Source organism: Haematobia irritans, chromosome 1, assembly GCF_050003625.1.
Source record: "Haematobia irritans isolate KBUSLIRL chromosome 1, ASM5000362v1, whole genome shotgun sequence".
Classification (NCBI taxonomy): domain Eukaryota; kingdom Metazoa; phylum Arthropoda; class Insecta; order Diptera; family Muscidae; genus Haematobia; species Haematobia irritans.
In genome coordinates, this window is record NC_134397.1 from 17,036,348 (window position 1) to 17,059,283 (window position 22,936).

Here is a 22,936-nt window from a genome sequence, read left to right on the forward strand (position 1 = left end):
TTGTAGCGCATTATATAAATTTGTAGCATGAAATAAACTCTTTGGGAAATGACACAAATTTGTTGGTTAAAATTAGTTTTTTGGTGAAATTTTGTAACATGATACAAATTTGTTGGTGAATTTTTGTCGCATGAGATAAAACGTTTAATAAAATTTTATCGTATGAGATAAAATTTTTAGTGAAATTTTATTGCATGACATACATTTACTGGTGGATCTCTGTCTTTTTTGTGATATTTTGTCTCATTAAATAAACTTTTTCGTGAAATTTTTGTCACATAAAACACACTTTAAGGTGAAAGTTTATGACAAGAAATTCTCTTACATTTTTGGTCAAATTTTAAAGCCATGGTATAAATTTGTCGGTGAAATTCTATCGCATAAGATAACATTTTTAATGAAATTGTGTCACGCAAATAGGTTAGGTTAGGTTAGGTGGCAGCCCGATGTATCAGACTCACTTGCATGGAATAAAATTCTTGTCCAGAATCTAGAGATACCGCATGGAATAAAATTCTTCTTTGGTGAAATTTTGTAGCGTGAGAAATTTGTTTTCATGAATTTTTTTTCGCATGAGATAAAAGTTTTGGTGAAATTTTTCAGCGTGAGACAAAGTTTTTTGGCTACCACCAAAAACTGTATCTCATTCAACAAAATTTCACCAAATGTTGTCAACAACCTAGAGATACCGCTTTTTGGTGAATTTTTGCATGAGGTACAAATGTTGGTGAAAATTTGTAGCATAAGATAAAATTTTTGGTTCAAATATATCGCGTTAGACAAAATTTTTAGAGAAACTTTACAAATCTACATCATGCGATAAAATTTTACCAAAAATTTTATATCGTGCGACAAAATGTTACCCAAAAGAAAAATTTTCCCCAACGAATATGTAACATGTGAGAAAATTTCATAAAAAATATTTTATCTCATGCGACAACCACCAAAAACTGTATCTCATTCGACAAAATTTCACCAAATGTTGTTCGCAACCTAGAGATACCGCTTTTTGGTGAATTTTTGCATGAGATACAAATGTTGGTGAGCATTTGTAGCATGAGATAAACTTTTTGGTTCAAATATATCGCGTTAGACAATATTTACAAATCTATATCATGCAATAAAAATTTTACCCAAAAGAAAATTTTTTTCCAACGAATTTGTAACATGTGACAAAATTTCATTAAAAATTTTATCTCATGCGACAACATTCCACCCAAAAATTTGGTGGCATCTGGTATTTGCAAGTGTGATACCAGACACAATTAAATTTTGAAATTTTGTCGCATAAGACGCCTGATAGCAATTTTTTATGAAATGTTGTCACATGAGATAAAATTTGTGATAAAATTTGCCATACGATATAAATTCTTTGTCGCATGTAATACAATTTTAGGTAACATTTTGTCGCATAAGATACATTTTTTTGGTGAAACTTTGTCTTTTGGTTAAATGTTTGTCATTTAGCATGAAATAAGATTTTTGGTAACATTTTATCGCATGATATAACTTTGATGGTGAAACGTGGTCAATTTTCTGAAATTCACACAAGAGATACAATTTTTTGTTAAAATGTGATACAAATTCTTTGTCGCATAGGATACAATTTGAGGTGAAATTTTTGCGCATGAGATAAAATCCTTGGTGAAACTTTGTCTTTTTGATGATATTTTACGGCATGAAATAACATTTTTGGTTGCATTTGATCACATGATATAAATTTGCTGGTGAAATTTTGTCAATTTTTTGAAATTCCATTTCAAATATGTTAGTGAAACTTTTTCTTGTATCTTATGCGATAAAATTTCATAATTTAATTGCGTTTGTTATTGCACTTACATTTGTCGATTCTCTTCTTGGTCTAATTCTAGGGTTACTATATGTGCCGAAAATTGCTTTCAAGCCATTTAAGCAGCGATTGGTTAATCGGATCACCCATTCTCGCTTAGCTATAGGAACATAAAGTCTTGTCATCTCTTCTGTCAAAGGATGGAGAGATGACAACACTTCAGTCACATTTGACGAAGTCAGGATGACTGATCCAAAAAATCAATAGCAAGTGAAGAGTAATCAGACTTTTCACTTATTTTTCAGGGTCTACTATAATTTCCGATAAGATGCGATTATCTGATCTCTTTATGCTTGCCTCATGTAAAATTTTCACTCTCTCTCCTTTCATATCATTTGAATATTCGAATAATTCTTCTTATTCTACTGTATGCGCCTAAAGATATTCCATGGGAGCAAAGCGCGTCGAACGATATAAAATAACACTGGAACAACGCGCACAATGCTGTTGCTATCATACTTCCGACATGGCATTATGGGCAATCGAATTCGATTTTGGCCTTTCACAAATCACCACACGTGTTGTGCCCTTATTGGAACGACGAGATACAGTCAGTGAGGTGGTTAGGGTGCGCATGGAATCACAGCTATTATGGAGGCGACGTCCCACGGTGTTACAACGATTTGGATTGGTGGAATTATGGCGATAAGATTTACAGCAGCAGGTAAACCATTTAAAGGGAGGAAAACGACTGTAAAAGAATGAATCAAAAACAAATGTGGGAGAAGGATTAGAAGGCCGAAAAAGCAATCATCAACATCATCATCATCATTATCACTGTATTAATGAACTCCTCTTTATCTTTACACGGACATTTAATGCACCATTGTACTTACCTTAATGTCCTAAATACCGTGGACGAGAAGAGACAGTAAATCAATGGATTTGCTGCTGAATTGAGTGGTGCCAAACTTTGGATGAATGTTGCTATGGCTATGTTCGTTTGTGTTTGAGGTATATGGCCAAAAACCTGCAGCAAATCAAAGATAATGTACGGTGACCAACACACGATGAACACTATCACAATGACAAAGGTCATTTTGACTGTTTTCACTTTGGCCCTGGGTATTATGCCACGACTACTGGCTCTCCGTGCGGTATTGTTGCCAAAACCTGCTCTCTCGGCTGGAACGAAAATGGAGCCTTTGGCCCATATGGTCTTTACAATGATGGCATAACAGGCTGAAATAATGAGGGCGGGAAATGCGAAGAGTGTTGCGGCAACTAGGCCCATGTACAGTTGCCATGACAATGGAGATCCCAATTCAATCCAGCATTGTGTTTTACCCTGGACCAATTTCTCTTCGTACAACATCAAAATGGGTAGAGAAAATAAGGCGGAAACAATCCAAGCACCAGCTACAAGGTGTCGTGCCCGTTTCCCTATGGAAAGAAAGCAAAAAATTTCATTAATTTTCAAGGCTATAGCCAGGGTGGGGGAATATCATGACTTGGTCAGAGGTTAAACGGGGTATTGGTAAATTCTATCTTAGGATTATAGACAGAATCAGAAAGTCAAAGATTGACTTTGATAATTTTGATATTTTAAAGTTTTTTGGTCGTTAATGTTGAGAACTCAGCGTTGCACCTAATATTGTTGCCTCAGTTGAGGATGGTATATCGGACTCAGTGGGAATTTAAGCAGATTTTATGCCCCCAGAAGGAATCGAGGTCTCAATCAAGGAAGTAACGCTGGACGCCACCAGCCATCACGAAAGAATCATTGTCACGATCCAGGAAACTAACGAGAACAGCACCTGCAACTTCAGATGAATGAAATGTGCGGTATACGGACCCATCTTCCAGATACTATTGACCCTTACTTGAATGGTTGGGAGCCACCGTGGTACAATGGTTAGCATGCCGCCTTGCATACACAAGGTCGTGGGTTCGATTCCTGCTTCGACCGAACACCAAAAAGTTTTTCAGCGGTGGATTATCCCATCTCAGTAATGCTGGTGTCATTTCTGAGGGTTTCAAAGCTACTCTAAGTGGTTTCACTGCAATGTGGAAAGCCGTTCGGACTCGGTTATAAAAAGGAGGTCCCTTGTCATTGAGCTTAAAATAGAATCGGGCAGCACGCAGTGATAAGAGAGAAGTTCACCAATGTGGTATCACAATGGACTGAATAGCCTAAGTGAGCCTGAAACATCGGGCTGCCACCTAACCTAACCTACTTGAATGGTTTGGTGAAAGATAGGATGAAATATATTGGACTTTGCGGAAATGGAAACAAGATTTCAGATTTTATCCATCTACAAGAAATTGAGGTCTCAATCAAGGAAACTACGCTCGAAGGAACCGATGTCACGGTCCAGGAAACTAAGTGGAAAGCTAACTACAATTTAAGATGAGTGTAATGTACGGTATATGGATCTGCAGTATAGACCCATCTCGCTGGTACCAGATACTTTTGATCCATACTTGGATGGTTTGATGATATCACTCACGTCTGGGTATGCCAGACAAAAGTAGTCCTGGAGTTTATAGCCCATGTCCACTTGGACCTAAGAGACTTCAATCCTGACTGCAATCTTTAGCATACTCTCCTCCACAACAAGCCGGGAGATATAGTCTTGGAAAAGCAAATGACGCTAACGTCTACACAATGAACGCGGACGTCTCCACAAAAAAACGGATAATTGCAGTTGTTCACCACATAGACCCGTCATTCCATTGCGTTCAGACCACATCCCCATATTTTCCACCATCGGACGACCTATCGATTCCATAATCTCTGAACGCCGAATATTAATCGACCAGAAGAGAGAGAGAGAGAGAGCGAATCGGAAAGGCTTCAGATGATATACTAAATATCTAAACTACCGCCTCTTATCCAGTTTTGGTAACATCATTCATGTATCAGCAACGCGGTCTACGTCTACAGTTTGAAACATACAAGTGACGTACATTTTTCATTTATCCTGATGAGGCTCAACTTCTCACTGGAACAGCAAACAAGTGTGATTCGATTTCTAAGGCTGTCTCTGACAATCTCCGAATCCTGGTTTATTTGTAGGTTAACAAGAGACCCGAAGAGCACATGCGAAGGAATCATAGTTCGAGATTCCGTGGAACCATTAATGCAACATCCGCGCTCTTTGTGCCTTCTGGTCCATTTCTCCTGGAATAGCGAGGTTGGCGTTTCATATCTGGTAATAGATTTCCTTAGGAGACGCTCAATATCCGAACAGAAACTTCAAGACGTGCAGAAGAACTTAATGAATTTCGTCGGACTAGCGCAACTGAACCCGGAATAAGGTAACTGAATTTGGAGATCAATAAGAGAGTCGGCGAATAAAAGTGCAATGCGTGGTTAGATAAACTAAAGACCAAACTTACGTTACTTCCAAACGAGCGTGAAGCGATTCAAAGGGCTACCTCTGCAGAGCTCGAATCATGGAACTGAATCTGTGGATCAATAGGAGAGTCGAAGAATACAAGAACAATAAATATTTTTTACGAGAAGCCATTCACATAGCAGCCGCTCATTTCATATCTGCTTTTCGATTTCCTGAGGTGAGACCTAGCCTTCCTTAGCAGAATCATCAAAACTGATGATTCACTGATCACTGCTGAACCCTGAATTAGGGAACTTAATCTGGAGATCAATAAAAGATTCGACGATCAAACGTGGAATACGTGATTAGATTACCTAAAGGGTAACTCGCAAACAAGCATGAAGCGCTTCAAAGGGCTACCCCTGTTGACCCCTAATGATGAAACGGAATCTGTAGAGCAACATGATAGTCAAAGAACAATTTTGAGCAGGCATCAACGCATCATCCGCTCGATTCATATCTGCCGATCGCTTTTTACCTTCTTGTCTAATTGTGCAGGTGGGGCGGGACACTCAAATGAGTGTGATGTAGTTCATATGTTTGAGATCAGCATGATTGTACAATCATTCAACTCTTCACATGGCATGATTGTACAATCAACAATTCTCATGGCATGATTGTACAATCGTGCAATCATGCTGGTTTCAGAAAAAGGGAACTGATTTTGGTGATCGATAAGTGGAATGGAATGGAAGGAGCACCTGGAAACTACAAAATGAGTTCAAATAATTTATGGAACCAGCTGAGCGACGTCTTGAACTCCGACAGAAAGGACAAAGTGACTGTGTCTCATAGGAAATGTTTTTTTAAACTCCAAGGTGAGCTTTATCTTGTCTTCTATCTAACGACGTCTTTTGATTTACCTCAAACGAATTTAAAGATCCTATGATCATCTTCAATATCAATATTGATATTGAAAAACTTTAATTTTCCATTGCGGTAAGTGCATTATTCAATATACCCGAAATTGGGAAAGTGGCTAGAATGGCTCCGCTACTGATACCAAGTTTCTTCTCCCACCATTTGAACCAACCATCAATTCTTCCGAGACTAGTGGAAAATATACTAGTTACTGGGTTAGTGGACAACACAATACCAACAAAGCGTTTACCATCTCAAATCGCACTACTTTGCTGAGAGATATTTGACTCCAATTTCTCAATTCAAGAATCTCGAGTTGTCAGAGAGATGCCCTTGTCGAACTTAACATATCGAAGACCTCGGATAGAGCCAGGCATATTATAGGTTGAAAGACAAAGCAACATAAAAGTGTTCCCCGAGAAGGACAACATCTGCACCACTCCCCAGAGCAGGATGAGGCCTCTTATTGAAGTTTACTACTTTACAGATCTTTATAGTTACTTTTACTACGTGGCTCCAATTTCTTACCCACAATTTTCACTACATAGGCCGAAAGTTCCTTAAGAATCTAAGGAATGTCCTGATCGAACCTAATCTACCAAATACCTCGGCTAGAGCCATGGAATTTATAGATTTTAAGACATAGAAACATAAAATTGTTTTCCAACATTAAATTATCCGATACGATCTCCACCCACGGTTGCCACACGATCCAAAACTTATATACCAAAATTTCGAGAAAATTTTGCCGGAAAATTTACCTACCAAACAAAAAAATCTTATTTTGCAAAATTTTATCTCTATAGAAATTTTTGCCAAAGTTTTATTTTTATAGACAATTTTGTCAAAATTTTATTTCTATAGAAAAATTTGTTAAAATTTTATTTCTTTAGAAAATTTTATAAAATTTTTATCTCCTTAGAAAATTTTGTCAAAATTTTATTTCTATAGAAAATTTTGTCAAAAGTTTATTTCTAAAGAAAAATTTGTACAAATTGTATTTCTATAGAAAAAATTTCTTAAAATTTTGTCTTATAGAAAGTTTTATCAACATTTTATTTCTATAGAAAATTTTGCCAAAGTTTTATTATAAAAAAAATTGTCAAAATTTTATTTCTATAGAAAATTTTATCAAAATTTTAGTTTTATAGAAAATGTTGTTAAAATTTTATTTTTATAGAAAATTTTGTCAAAATTTTATTTTTATAGAAAATTTTGTCTAATTTTATTTCTATATAACATTTTGTTAAAATTTTATTTCTATAGAAAAATTTATCAAAATTTTATTTCTATAGAAAATTTTCTTAAAATTTTATTTTTATAGAAAATTTTGTTAGAATTTTATTTTTATAGAAAATTTTGTTAAAATTTTATTTTTATAGAAAATTTTATCAAAATTTTATTTCTATAGATAATTTTGTCAAATTTTATTTCTAAAGAAAATTTTGTCAAAATTTTATTTCTGCAGCAAATTTTGTCAAAGTTTTATTGTAAACAAATTGCCAAAATTTTATTTCTATAGAAAAATGTGTCAAAATTTTATTTCTATAGAACATTTTGTTAAAATTTTATTTCTATAGAAAAATTTGTCAAAGTTTTATTGTAAAAAAAATTGTCAAAATTTTATTTCTATAGAAAAATTTGTCAAAATTTTATTTATAGAACATTTTGTTAAAATTTTATTTTTATAGAACATTTTGTCAAAATTTTATTTTTATAGAAAATTTTGTTAAAATTTTATTTTTATAGAAAATTTTGTCAAAATTTTATTTTTATAGAAAATTTTGTCAAATTTTATTTCTATAGAACATTTTGTTATAATTTTTTTTTCTATAGAAAAATTTGTCAAAATTTCATTTCTATAGACAATTTTGTTAAAATTTTATGCTTATAGAAAATTTTGTTAACATTGTATTTCTATGGAAAATTTGGTTAACATTGTATTTCTATAGAAAAATTTGCTAAAATTTTATGCTTACAGAAAATTTTGTTAAAATTTTATTTTTATAGAAAATGTTGTCAAAATTTTAGTATTTATAGAAAATTTTGCAAAATTTTATTTTTATAGAAATTTTTCTCAAAATTTTATTTCTATAGAAAATTTTGTCAAAATTTTATTTTTATAGAAAATTTTGTCAAAATTTTGTCCAAATTTTATTTTTATAGAAAATTTTGTCAAAATTTTATTTCTATAGACAATTTTGTCAAAATTTTATTTCTGTAGCAAATTTTGTCAAAGTTTTATTGTAAACAAATTGTCAAAATTTTATTTCTATAGAAAAATGTGTCACAATTTTATTTATAGAAAATTTTGTTAAAAAAAAGTTTTATTGTAAAAAAAATTATCAAAATTTTATTTCTATAGAAAAATTTTTTAAAATTTTATTTATAGAACATTTTGTTAAAATTTTATTTTTATAGAACATTTTGTCAAAATTTTATTTTTATAGAAAATTTTGTTAAAATTTTATTTTTATAGAAAATTTTGTCAAAATTTTATTTTTATATAAAATTTTGTCAAATTTTATTTCTTTAGAACATTTTGTTAAAATTTTATGCTTATAGAAATGTCAAAATTTTATGCTTATAGAAAATTTTGTTAACATTGTATTTCTATAGAAAAATTTGTTAAAATTTTATGCTTACAGAAAATTTTGTTAAATTTTTTTTTTATAGAAAATGTTGTCAAAATTTTAGTATTTATAGAAAATTTTGTCAAAATTTTATTTTTATAGAAAATTTTCTCAAAATTTTATTTCTATAGAAAATTTTGTCAAAATTTTACTTTTTATAGAAAATTTTGTTAAAATTTTATGCTTATAGAAAATTTTGTTAAAATTTTATTTTTATAGAAAATTTTGTTAAAATTTTATTTTTATAGAAAATTTTGTCAAAATTTTATTTCTATAAAAAATTTTGTCAAATTTTATTTCTTTAGAACATTTTGTTAAAATTTTATGCTTATAGAAAAATTTGTCAAAATTTTATGCTTATAGAAAATTTTGTTAACATTGTATTTCTATAGAGAAATTTGTTAAAATTTTATGCTTACAGAAAATTTTGTTAAAATTTTATTTTTATAGAAAATGTTGTCAAAATTTTAGTATTTATAGAAAATTTTGTCAAAATTTTATTTTTATAGAAAATTTTCTCAAAATTTTATTCTATAGAAAATTTTGTCAAAATTTTACTTTTTATATAAAATTTCGTCAAAATTTTGTCCAAATTTTATTTTTATAGAAAATTTTGTCAAAATTTTATTTCTATAGACAATTTTGTCAAAATTTTATTTCTGTAGCAATTTTTGTCAAAGTTTTATTGTAAACAAATTGTCAAAATTTTATTTCTATAGAAAAATGTGTCAAAAGTTTATTTATAGAAAATTTTGTTAAAATTTTATTTCTATAGAAAAATTTGTCAAAGTTTTATTGTAAAAAAAATTGTCAAAATTTTATTTCTATAGAAAAATTTTTTAAAATTTTATTTATAGAACATATTGTTAAAATTTTATTTTTATAGAACATTTTGTCAAAATTGTATTTTTATAGAAAATTTTGTTAAAATTTTATTTTTATAGAACATTTTGTCAAAATTTTTTTTTATATAAAATTTTGTCAAATTTTATTTCTTTAGAACATTTTGTTAAAATTTTATGCTTATAGAAAAATTTGTCAAAATTTTATGCTTATAGAAAATTTTGTTAACATTGTATTTCTATAGAAAAATTTGGTAAAATTTTATGCTTACAGAAAATTTTGTTAATTTTTTTTTTTTATAGAAAATGTTGTCAAAATTTTAGTATTTATAGAAAATTTTGTCAAAATTTTATTTTTATAGAAAATTTTCTCAAAATTTTATTTCTATAGAAAATTTTGTCAAAATTTTACTTTTTATAGAAAATTTTGTTAAAATTGCATGCTTATAGAAAATTTTGTTAAAATTTTATTTTTATAGAACATTTTGTCAAAATTTTATTTTTATAGAAAATTTTGTTAAAATTTTATTTTTATAGAAAATTTTGTCAAAATTTTATTTTTATATAAAATTTTGTCAAAATTTTATTTCTATAGTAAATTTTGTCAAAATTTTATTTTTATAGAAAATTTTGTCAAAATTATACTTTTTATAGAAAATTTTGTCAAAATTTTACTTTTTATAGAAAATTTTGTTAAAATTTTATGCGTATAGAAAATTTTGTTAAAATTTTATTTTTATAGAAAATTGTGTTAAAATTTTATTTTTATAGAAAATTTTGTCAAAATTTTATTTCTATAAAAAATTTTGTCAAAATTTTATTTTTATAGAAAATTTTGTCAAAATTTTATTTCTATAGTAAATTTTGTCAAAATTTTATTTTTAGAGAAAATTTTGTCAAAATTTTACTTTTTATAGAAAATTTTGTCAAAATTTTATTTTTATAGAAAATTTTGCCAAAATTTTATTTCTATACACAATTTTGTCAAAATTTTATTTTTATAGAAAATTTTGTCAACATTTTATTACTATTGAAAATTATGTCAAAATTTTATTTCTATTGAAAATTATGTCAAAATTTTATTTTTATAGAAAATGTTGTCAAAATTTTCATAAAGAGTTCTACCAATCTACCAAACAGGAAAAAAAATCTATAGTTTTGGTAGAATTCTACTGTGACAACCGTTTCTCCTTGTGATTCCCACCCATACTTTTCATTAAATTGGTACGAAATTACTGCAAGAAAATAGGGGTTCTACTCAGCTTTGCGTGGTCTCTGTCTATGTAAGAGCACTTGCGGACAGACAAAGAAAATGGGTTGACCATAAGGCAATTGGACGGTCAGTTATGAACTATGCAGTTTTTATCAAAACGCAGCTCTCGCAACTGATGCAGAGTATCTCCGCCCATCTTTATTTTCGCAGTCGTTATCCAATGTCTTGTGAGTAGGCCTCTCAGGAAAGTCAAGGTTGATCTTTATTACGGGAGCACCAGCGAGTTTAAGGGAGAGTTAAAAGCCTCGTATACTCACCACTTACAAATTCGACTCACATTTTCTAGACAAATGAAAGCCAACAAAACTTTTTATCCTAATCTAATAATTTCCTGTAATGGAATGGAATCGAAGTTTCACTAAAACCATGAAAATTCCAAATTTTTTTCTCAGCCATCTGTGTCGATTTCTTCTTCAATGCAAATTAAATACCATTTCATGATATGGCTATTACCAATAAAGAATTCATGTTCTCTAACACAATTTAAGTAGCAAATACTTACATGATTTTGAAAAATTCATGGGATGTGTTATGGCATCGTATCTATCGATGCTCATGGCCACCAGGACATATGTCGATGAATAGGTAACACACACTTGAGAGAAACGTATAACTTTACAGGCAATATTTCCAGCACGCCATGATATCGTTATACGCCAGATAATGTCCGTAAGGACATTTAACAAACCCACACACAAGTCTGCAACGGAAAAGAAGAAAAAGAGCAAAAAAAAAAGATGTTTCAATGTTAGACCTTAGTTATAAGATAAGGCCAAAAGGAAGAATAAATAAAATGTTTAAATGTAAGAGCAAATTGATATAAAGATTTAATGGAGATATATTAGGGTGGAACGAAGTTGCAGAGATTTTTTGTAAAAATGTAAAAATCTAATGAAAAACTTTTTTATAACTCGGTATAGTTTTTAAATTCATATTAAAATACGTTGAATCACTTTACATGGTGCTTGATATGTAATGGAACAAAGTAAAGCGCTATATTATGTTTATTTTTAATTTTTTTGTTCACAAGTAAAAAACAATAACATCAAATTTAAAATCCGTTTAGATTTGTCCGAATTGTCTACCTTTGACCCGAGTTTTGGTTTAGGTTAGGATAGGTTAGGTATAGTGGCAGTCGGTTTTTTTCAACGGTGAACTTCTCTCTTCTTCTTCTCTTTTGTCACTGAGTTCTGTCATATTCAGTTTAGTGACAAGAGACCTCCTTTTTGTAGCCAAGTCCGAACTGAGTGTACATTGCTCTAACACCACAGATAAGCTTTGACACACAAAAATGTCACCGGGATTACTGAATAAGGAAGGAATAATCCACCTGTGAAACCCTTAGGTTAGGTTAGGCATATTGGCAGACCGATATTTCATTCTGATACCACAGTAGTGAAATGTTCTCTTATCACAGAACCTCCATTTTATAGCTGAGTCCGAACGACGTTCTACCAGCAATAATGAGAGGTATTATCCCTGCTGAAAAACTTCTTTGGTGTTTTGTCCAAACTGGTCGTTTATGTGTATGCAAGGCAGGTATGCTTACCATTGCGCGACAGTGGCTCCCTTGATGACTTTCGCCCAAAACTGGGATTAAACCCATTACCCTTCGAATGTAAGGCGGAGTGCTAACACAACCGTGGCCTTTAAACAGCCGACAAAGCCATCCATTTGGCCCTTACACCCCACAGCCCCCATCTTGAGATGGTCGACACTTTGGTATGTTTTGTGCCAAAGTTATTCTCCAAAGTGCTTCAAGTGCAAAAGTCCAACGGATTTAGATTCGGAGATTTTGGTGACCTCTCTAGGGTAGAAATAAAGTGAAGAACCTCATTCTTAAGCAATTTTTGGATGACGAGCGCTGTAAGCGATCGTGCTGAGTCCTGTTGGAATATCCATGGTCTGCGGCCGAGATCTTTGAATGTCTTTAGGTCCTTTTCCCAATAATATTTGGTATTTATTTGACCCCACGGTCGATGAGTACGAGAAGGGGATGCGAACATCGGCCGTTACGGCGGCTCACACCATTACTATAGACGCCGCTTGAGTTCTGGTGCCCAACTGAGGGTGTCCATTTTGGCTGACCTATTTGTCATAGGTCATATAGAAATAAATTTTCTGTGGAAATAAAATTTCGACAAAAAATGTTCCATAGATATAAAATTTTGCCAAAATGTTCTATGGAAATAAAATGTTGAGAAAATTTTCTATGAAAATAAATTTTTGAGAAAATTTTCTATAGATATAACATTTTGACATATTTTTTTTATTGAAATAACATTTTGAGAACATAGAAAAACAATTTTGAGAATTTTTTTCTATAGATATAAAATTTTTAAAAAATTTTCTATAGAAATAAAATTTGGAGAATTTTTTTTTATAGAAATAATATTTTGACAAAATTTTCTATAGAAATAACATTTTGACAAAATTTTCTGTATAAATAAAATTTTGCCAAAATTTTCTATAGAAATAAAAATTTCACAAAATTTTCTATAGAAATAAAAATTTCACAAAATTTTCTATAGAAATAAAATTGTAGCAAAATTTTCTATAGAAATAAAAATTCGACAAAATTTTCTATAGAAATAAAATTTTAACAAAATTGTCTATAGTAATAAAATTGTAGCAAAATTTTCTATAGAACTAAAAATTCGACAAAATTTTCTATAGAATAGAAATGGTGACAAAATTTTCTATAGAAATAAAATTTTGAAAAATTTTTCTATAGAATTAAAATTTTGAGAAAATTTTCAAAAGAAATAAAATTTTGAGAAAATTTGCTAAAGAAATACATTTTTAACAAAATGTTCTATAAAAATAAAATTTTAACAAAAATTTTCTACAGAAATACAATTAACAAAAAAATTCCATAGATATAACATTTTGACAAAATTTTCTATGGAAATGAAATGTTGAGAAAATTTTCCATGGAAATAAAATTTTCTATAGAAATAACATTTTGACAAAATTTCCTATAGAAATAATATTTCTACAAAATTTTCTATAGAAATAAAATTTTGAAAAAATTTTCTATAGAAATACAATTTGACAAAATTTTCTATAGAAATAAACATTTGACAAAATTTTCTATGGAAATAACATTTTGACAAAATGTTTCTATAGAAATAAAATTTTGACAAAATTTTCTATAGACATAACATTTTGACAAAATTTTCTATAGAAATAAATTTTTGACAAAATTTTCTATAGAAATAAAATTTTGACAAAATTGTCTATAGTAATAAAATTGTAGCAAAATTTTCTATAGAAATAAAATTTTGACAAAATTTTCTATAGAAATAAAATTTTGACAAAATTTGCTATAAAAATAAATTTTTGACAAAATTTTCTATGGAAATAAAATTTTAACAAAAATTTTCTATAGAAATAAAATTTTAACAAAATTTTCTATAGAAATAAAATTTTAACAAAATTTTCTATAGAAATAAAATTTTCTACAGAAATATATTTAAAAAAAATTTTCCATAGATACAAAATTTTGCCAAAATTTTCTATGGAAATAAAATGTTGAGAAAATTTTCTATGGAAATAAAATTTTGAGAAAATGTTCTATAGATATAACATTTTGACATATTTTTTTTATTGAAATAACATGTTGAGAACATTTGCTATAGAAATACAATTTTGAGAATTTTTTCTATAGACATAAAATTTTGAGAAAATTTTCTATAGAAATAAAATTTTGAGAAATTTTTTTATAGAAACAACATTTTGACAAAATTTTCTATAGAAATAACATGTTGACAAAATGTTTTTATAGAAATAAAATTTTGACAAAATTTTCTATAGAAATAACATTTTGACAAAGTTATCTATAGAAATAAAATGTTGACAAAATTTTCTATAGAAATAAAATTTTGAGAAAATTTTCTAAAGAAATAAAATTTTGAGAAAATTTGCTAAAGAAATACATTTTTAACAAAATGTTCTATAAAAATAAAATTTTGACAAAATTTTCTATAGAAATAAAATTTTGACAAAATTTGATATAAAAATAAATTTTTGACAAAATTTTCTATGGAAATAAAATTTTAACAAAAATTTTCTATAGAAATAAAATTTTAACAAACATTTTCTATAGAAATAAAATTTTCTAAAAAAAAAATTTCCATAGATATAAAATTTTGCCAAAATTTTCTATGGAAATAAAATGTTGAGAAAATTTTTATGGAAATAAAATTTTGAGAAAATTTTCTATAGATATAACATTTTGACATAATTTTTTTATTGAAATAACATTTTGAGAACATTTGCTATAGAAATATAATTTTGAGAATTTTTTCTATAGACATAAAATTTTGAGAAAATTTTCTATAGAAATAAAATTTTGAGAAATTTTTTTATAGAAACAACATTCTGACAAAATTTTCTATAGAAATAACATTTTGACAAAATGTTTTTATAGAAATAAAATTTTGACAAAATTTTCTATAGAAATAAAATTTTGACAAAATTTTCTATAGAAATAAAATTTTGACAAAATTTTCTATAGAAATAAAATTTTGACAAAATTTTCTATAGAAATAAAATTTTGACAAAATTTTCTATAGAAATAAAATTTTGAGAACATTTTCTAAAGAAATAAAATTTTGAGAAAATTTGCTATAGAAATAAATTTTTGACTAAATTTCCTATGGAAATAAATTTTTGACTAAATTTTCTATGGAAATAAAATTTTGACAAAATTGTATATGGAAATAACATTTTAACAAAAATTTTCTATAGAAATAAAATTTTAACAAACATTTTCTACAGAAATATAATTTTAAAAAAATTTTCCATAGATATACAATTTTGCCAAAATTTTCTATGGAAATAGAATGTTGAGAAAATTTTATGGAAATAAAATTTGAGAAAATTTTCTATAGATATAACATTTTGACAGAAATAAAATTTTGAAAAATTGTCTATAGTAATAAAATTGTAGCAAAATTTTCTATAGAAATAAAAATTCGAATAGAAATGGTGACGAAATTTTCTATAGAAATTAAATTTTGAGAAAATTTTCTATAGAAATAATATTTTGAGAAAATTTTCTATAGAAATAAAATGTTGACAAAATTTCTTATAGAAATGAAAAATGAAAATGAAGGATCAAAATAAGAGTTTTTAAATTTTTTTACACTCTTGGCAAAATTTCGTCTCGTTTCAATTTTAATTATTTTATTTTCATTATGTTTTTTTATTTATTTCCATTCCACCCTAGTATTTATACAACATCTTTCGATTTGATTGCATTGTCGTTTATATTCAATTCCATCTCGTACTTACCTGCCAATGCCAATTGTTTTATAAAATAATTCATGCGTGATTTGCGATTTTTATTCATGAACATCACAAATAATACAGCCGAGTTACCCAAGACAATAATAGTGAATAGAATCCAAAGGACGGCAAATTGTTCGGTCTGAAATGAAATACAAGAGAGCAGATATGGTATACACAACAAAAGACAATTACTAGTAAATATTCTATTGAATTGACTTGGATTTCTTTATTGGTGTAATGAGCATAATTGAGAAGAAATTAAAATCAACATAGGCATTCAGTGTTCAACATTAAGCATTTGAACAACAATCTCAATACAAATCAATATCAAATGAAGAAATAATTGCTTTGGTCTATTGAATTCAATTATGTATGTGTGTGTGTGCGTGTGTACGTGTATGGTTTATATCACAGTAATGGAAATGTTAAACATCTCTGTTTATCACTATGTCATGACAATGAGTTTAAGATAATGAGAGAGGGAGAGAGACAATGAAGTAGAGATTTATGTAATTGGTAGACATGTTAATATTAAATTAATGTACCCAAAAATTTTATTTCATAAAGGTGCTCTATTGACATTCTCTTGGACAAACAAATGAACGAAGCCAAATTATACGAACTCTTCAACAAGGACTATATAAAATATTTTTTTTTAGGAAACCACTAAGTCGTAATGGTAAATTAGTAGTGCGGTATTGACAACAGATGGCGTAGTTCGGAATATACTCATCAGATAATACTTAAGCTATATTCATAACATGATCTTCTAAATTCTAAGTTAGACCATACGTGATATATATTAGACAAAAAAGGTAGATTAAATACGTATATAATTCAGTTAGTGGCCGGTATATATAGGGAAGTCTACAAATAATTACGAACCGATATGAACCTTTGCGCGGTAATTAATGAGAAGGAATTGAAATGTGAGAGTCGCTTTATATGGGGGCTATATACAATTATGAACCCGAATGGATCAATGTTTGTGTGATTGGGGATCGGTTTGTCTGGGGGCTATATATAACTATAGATCGATATGGACCAAGTTTGGAGGCCATATACTAGCACTTGGTTACATCATCAACCAATTGGATGAAATTTGCTCTTCCAAAAGGCTCCGGAGGTCAAATCTGGGATCGGTTTATATGTGGGCTTTATATAATTATGGACCAATATGGACTAATTTTTGCATGGTTGTTAGCCGCCATATACTAGCACAATGTACAAAATTTCAACCATATTGGATTAAATTTGCTCCTCCAAAAGCCTCCGGAGGTCAAATCTGAGAATCGTTTTATATGGGGGCTATATATAATTATCGACCGCTTTTGACCAATTTATGCATGGTTGTTAGAGACCATATACCAAATATACATATACATACATACCAAATTTTAACCGGATCGGAAGAATTTTGCTCCTCCAAGAGGCTCGGGAGGTCAATTCAGGGAATCGCTTTATATGGGGGCTATATATATTTATGGACCGCTTTTGACCAATTTATGCATGGTTGTTAGAGACCATATACTAACAACACATACGAAATTTTAACCGGATTGGTTGAAATTTTCTTCTCTAAGAGGCTCCGCAAACCAGATCTGGGGTCGGTTTATATGGGTGCTATACGTAAAAGTGGCCTATTTGCAATACCATCCGACCTACATCGATAACAACTACTTGTGTCAAGTTTCAAGTCGATAGCAGGTCAGACCAAATGGAATTTGGTTGATTTTGGTCCATTTTAGTCAAATCGGTATTTTTCAAAATTTTCTATAAAAACAAAATTTTGAAAAAAATTTCTGTAGAAATAAAATGTTGACCAAATTTTCTATAGAAATAAAATTTTGACAAAAACTTCTATGGAAATAAAATTTTAACAATATTTTCTATAGAAATAAAAGTTCCCCAAAATTTTGTACAAAAATAAACTTTAATAGAAATTTAAAGTTAACGATACAAACTTATGGAAAAATTTTCTATAGGAAGAAAATTTGGAAAAAAAATTCTATAGAAATAATTTTTTTTTGTCTAGATACATAAAAGTTTGACAAATTTTCTTTAGAAAAAAAAATGTTGGCTTTATTTTCTATAGAAATTATATTTTGGCTAAATTTCCTAATGAAATGAAATTTTGACAAAATTTTCTACAGAAATGAAATTTTGACAAAATTTTCTAATGAACTAAAATTTTAATAAATTTTTCTACAGAAATAAAATTTTGACAAAATTTGCTACAGAAATAAAATGTTGACAAAGTTTCTATAGAAATAAAATTTTGACGATATTTTTCATAGAAATAAAATTTTCCCAAAATTTTGTACAGAAATAAACTTTAAAAGAAATTTAAAGTTAACAATACAAATTGTGGAAAAATTTTCTATAGAAATTTCTATAGAAATAAAATTTTGCAATAACTATCTAGAAAAATAAAAGTTTGACAAATTTTCTATAGAAATAAAATTTGGCTCTATTTTCTATAGAAATAAAATTTTGCAATAACTATCTAGAGAAGTAAAAGTTTAACAATTTTTCTATAGAAATAAAATTTTGACAAAATTTTCTATAGAAATTAAATTTTGACTAAATTTCCTAATGAAATAAAATTTTGACAAAATTTTCTACAGAAATGAAATTTTGACAAAATTTTCTATAGAAATTAAATTTTGGCTAAATTTCCTAAAGAAATGAAATTTTGACAAAATTTGCTACAGAAATAAAATGTTGAAAAATTTTCTATAGAAATAAAATTTTGACGATATTTTTCATAGAAATAAAATTTTCCCAAAATTTTGTACAGAAATAAACTTTAAAAGAAATTTAAAGTTAACAATACAAATTGTGGAAAAATTTTCTATAGAAATTTCTATAGAAATAAAATTTTGCAATAACTATCTAGAGAAATAAAAGTTTGACAAATTTTCTATAGAAATAAAATTTGGCTTTATTGTCTATAGAAATAAAATTTTGCAATAACTATCTAGAGAAGTAAAAGTTTGACAATTTTTCTATAGAAATAAAATTTTGACAAAATTTTCTATAGAAATTAAATTTTGGCTAAATTTCCTAATGAAATGAAATATTGAAATGAAATAAAATATTGCAATAACTATCTAGAGAAATAAAAGTTTGACAAATTTTCTATAGAAATAAAATTTGGCTTTATTGTCTATAGAAATAAAATTTTGCAATAACTATCTAGAGAAGTAAAAGTTTGACAATTTTTCTATAGAAATAAAATTTTGACAAAATTTTCTATAGAAATTAAATTTTGGCTAAATTTCCTAATGAAATGAAATTTTGACAAAATTTTCTACAGAAATGACATTTTGACAAAATTTTCTAATGAACTAAAATTTTAATAAATTTTTCTACAGAAATAAAATTTTGACAAAATTTGCTACAGAAATAAAATGTTGACAAATTTTCTATAGAAATAAAATTTTGACGATATTTTTCATAGAAATAAAATTTTCTCAAAATTTTGTACAGAAATAAACTTTAAAAGAAATTTAAAGTTAACAATACAAATTGTGGAAAAATTTTCTATAGAAATTTCTATAGAAATAAAATTTTGCAATAACTATCTAGAGAAATAAAAGTTTGACAAATTTTCTATAGAAATAAAATTTGGCTTTATTTTCTATAGAAATAAAATTTTGCAATAACTATCTAGGGAAGTAAAAGTTTGACAATTTTTCTATAGAAATAAAATTTTGACAAAATTTTCTATAGAAATTAAATTTTGGCTAAATTTCCTAATGAAATAAAATTTTGACAAAATTTTCTACAGAAATGAAATTTTGACAAAATTTTCTAATGAACTGAAATTTTAATAAATTTTTCTACAGAAATACAATTTTGACAAAATTTGCTATGGAAATAAAATTTTGACGATATTTTCCATAGAAATAAAATTTTCCTAAAATTTTGTACAGAAATAAACTTTAAAAGAAATTTAAAGTTAACAATACAAAATTATGCAAAAATTTCTATAGGAAGAAAATTTTGAAAAAATTATCTGTAGAAATAACATTTTGCAGTAACTATCTAGAGATATAAAAGTTTGGCAAATTTTCTATAGAAATAAAATTTTGACAAAATTTTCTATAGAAATAAAATTTTGGCTAAATTTCCTAAAGAAATGAAATTTTAATAAATTTTTCTACAGAAATAAAACTTTGACAAAATTTTCTATAGAAATAAAATTTTTGTCAAAATTTTCCATAGAAATAAAATTTTGACGATATATTCCATAGAAATAAAATTTTGACGACATTTTCTATAGAAGTAAAATTGTGGCAACATTTTCTACAGAAATAAAATTTTGTCAACATTTTCTGTAGAAATAAAATTTTGACTAAATTTTCGATAGAAATAAAATTTTGACAAAAATTTCAATACAAATAAATAAAAATTTGACAAAATTTTCTATCGAAGTAAAATTTTAAATTTAAATTTAATTTGGAAAAATGGTTCGCTGGTACAAATTTTGTTCCAATTTTGGAAAAATGTTTGTCCAAAATAAAAATTCATTGTAGGAACGCTGGTCGATAGCTTATTTCGTTCGGAAGTTAGCGTGATTTTAACAGAAGGATGGACGGACGGATGTGGCTAGATCGATTCAGAATTTCACCACGACCAAGAATATATAGTTAATGGGGGCCGATATTTCATTTTCACCTAGACTATTCATTCCATTGTGATGGAGTGTATAAAAACGAAGAAGGTTATTCGAAAGAGAACATTTTGTTATACGTGTTCGGCCCCACGTTGGGCGCCAGCATGATTACAATACCTATACAGACGGACATGGTTGCAACGTATTAGAATTTTCATGACTGCTATTGTAACACTATTTAGTGATGTCTATCTATCATCCCGACCATCTTTCTCTTGTAGTAACCTCGGAACGCATTTTAATATACAGCTCCCTTAAGTTTATAGTTCGCATATGTTTAGTATGGAAATTTTCAGTCAGTTTACTGAATTTCATAAAAATCGAAGAAGCTCAGCTTTTATTCGATAGACATTTTAACATGAAATATTTTTTGTACATGCTGGGCCCCAGGTTGAGCGCCGTTAAGCATATATATACTTATAGCACAACAAATAGAATTAAATTTTAATTTAAATTGTATTAAAAAAATAAATAAATTTTATATTTTAAAGCATTTTTGTCGTGCATTCACCTGTCCTATATCCAACCAGAAAAAAACCTGTGGCTATATTGATTTTCCTTCAGGCTTCTGCCTTTTTGCCACTAACTTTGTTGACGAGTCCTATGTTTATTTTCAATATCCTGCCAAGTTATGCTCGTATTGATAAAATTATTTGTTGAGCAAATATTCCAAAACAAAAACACAGTTGAGGTTCTTCATTTTTAAAGATGTCCTTTTTCTCAGTCATATTTTGCTGGAAATGGACAAAAACCATTCATTTTCAACATGACTAACTTTGGCAAATTTAATCAGAGGAAATATAAAGTTTCTCCTGGCAAAAGACAAGAAAAATGTCACCATTTACAGAGTCATTCAGTCATTCATTTCGATTCAATCATTCGTGCGTTTGTTAGTTCATTTATTTTGTGGTCATTACCACAAAAAAAGTTAAAGTCTCTGTCTCAGTTTTTTTTTTTTATATAATAATTCTAGGATATTAACTTACTCCTCCCCATACCATATACATCTGTCTCCCTAATTTTTGGCAAATTCTGAGGAAGACATACCTTCAGTTACAGTTAGTGTCTTAGATTCGGAAACATGAAAAAGACATTTTCTCAATAGGAAGAAAAACAGACATTTTTCTATATAAAGGAAACAAAAAAAAAAACATTTTTATGGCACAACTACCCCCAGCATCTAGAAATGCCATGGCAAAGATTTTGTTAGTATCTTAATACTTGCATTGGGGTGAGGAGAATAGTTTCTTTGTCTCCCTCCCTGCTAGTTGTGTTTTTGACAGATTTTCCCTCTTAAAGTTTCCTATTTAGTTTGTTTGTTTTCCTCCAACAAATTGGTCACTTGGCTATTTTCTTAGGTTTTTGCCACTTTTGTATCTATGTAGCTTGCTAATATTATTCCAATTGGAGGTTTTTTGTATCCGTTTTTTTTGATGATAAGAAAAGTTTATATCATTGAAGGTGTCCAAAAAAAAAGTTAATCTTCAGAATTTTATTTGTTTATCATGAAAAACAAATATAGGGTGGATTGATTTGGGAAATGGGATGAGTGTTTTCACAGATATTACCATTAAATCAAATATTAAGAAAACTAACTGAAATTCAAAGTTTTATATGAAGTTGTAGAAGTGAAGTTGGAGAAGATTGATTGATGGCATGATGTATGAGTTTGAGTTTGGTTACTAGTTCTGTTAAAAGTTTCCCCAAATTTGGAGTGTATAAAGTGCAAATTGTTATTTTCAATATTCTTATCATTTTCATGCGAGCTAATTGGGCAAGACATGGAAGGGAATTGATACTATTCCGTCATTGAAAAGAAACTGCCAGATTCTAATCTACACAAGCCTAGCTAGACGATTCATCGTCGTCTAAAGTGGATTTCCATACACTTCAATATCGTTTTGGGGAAGGAAGATGATTAATTTGTGGTCTTATATGCAAACTTCTTAAAGGGTGATACGGTCAAAATTTGGTCAAGGGAAAACGCGTGTAAATCGGTGAAATCGTTTATTTAAAAAATCAAATTTTTCAAGTTCAATTAATATAAAATTCAGGAAAAATATTCAGTTAGGCTTTCGCTTTTCCAAATCCGAATTGCTTGACACCTGCCATCAGATTTTGTACAGCCACCTTGTCCACCTTCTTCGCCGCAGAAAGCCAG

At 28.1% G+C, this 22,936-nt stretch overlaps 1 protein-coding gene across 1 annotated transcript; it reads right to left on the reverse strand.

Annotated features, from left to right (window-relative positions):
- Nucleotides 1-202: 202 nt before the first annotated feature.
- Nucleotides 203-16,198, reverse strand: CCAP-R (Crustacean cardioactive peptide receptor). The gene is made up of 4 exons (XM_075309119.1): nucleotides 16,098-16,198; nucleotides 11,302-11,499; nucleotides 2,686-3,232; nucleotides 203-2,540 (listed from the first exon to the last, which is right to left on the reverse strand). The coding sequence occupies exons 1-4, from the start codon at nucleotides 16,159-16,161 to the stop codon at nucleotides 2,303-2,305; spliced, it is 1,047 nt and encodes a 348-aa protein (XP_075165234.1). The 5' UTR covers nucleotides 16,162-16,198; the 3' UTR covers nucleotides 203-2,302.
- Between the last annotated feature and the right edge of the window lie 6,738 nt (nucleotides 16,199-22,936).

Coding starts and splice junctions, on each gene's coding strand:
- CCAP-R (XM_075309119.1), bottom strand. CDS start 16,161: ATGTTCATGAATAAAAATCGCAAATCACGCATGAATTATTTTATAAAA. Junction 3,233..11,301: donor CATGAATTTTTCAAAATCAT/GTAAGTATTTGC, acceptor TTCTTTCCATAG/GGAAACGGGCACGACACCTT. Junction 2,541..2,685: donor ACGGTATTTAGGACATTAAG/GTAAGTACAATG, acceptor ATTCTTTTACAG/TCGTTTTCCTCCCTTTAAAT.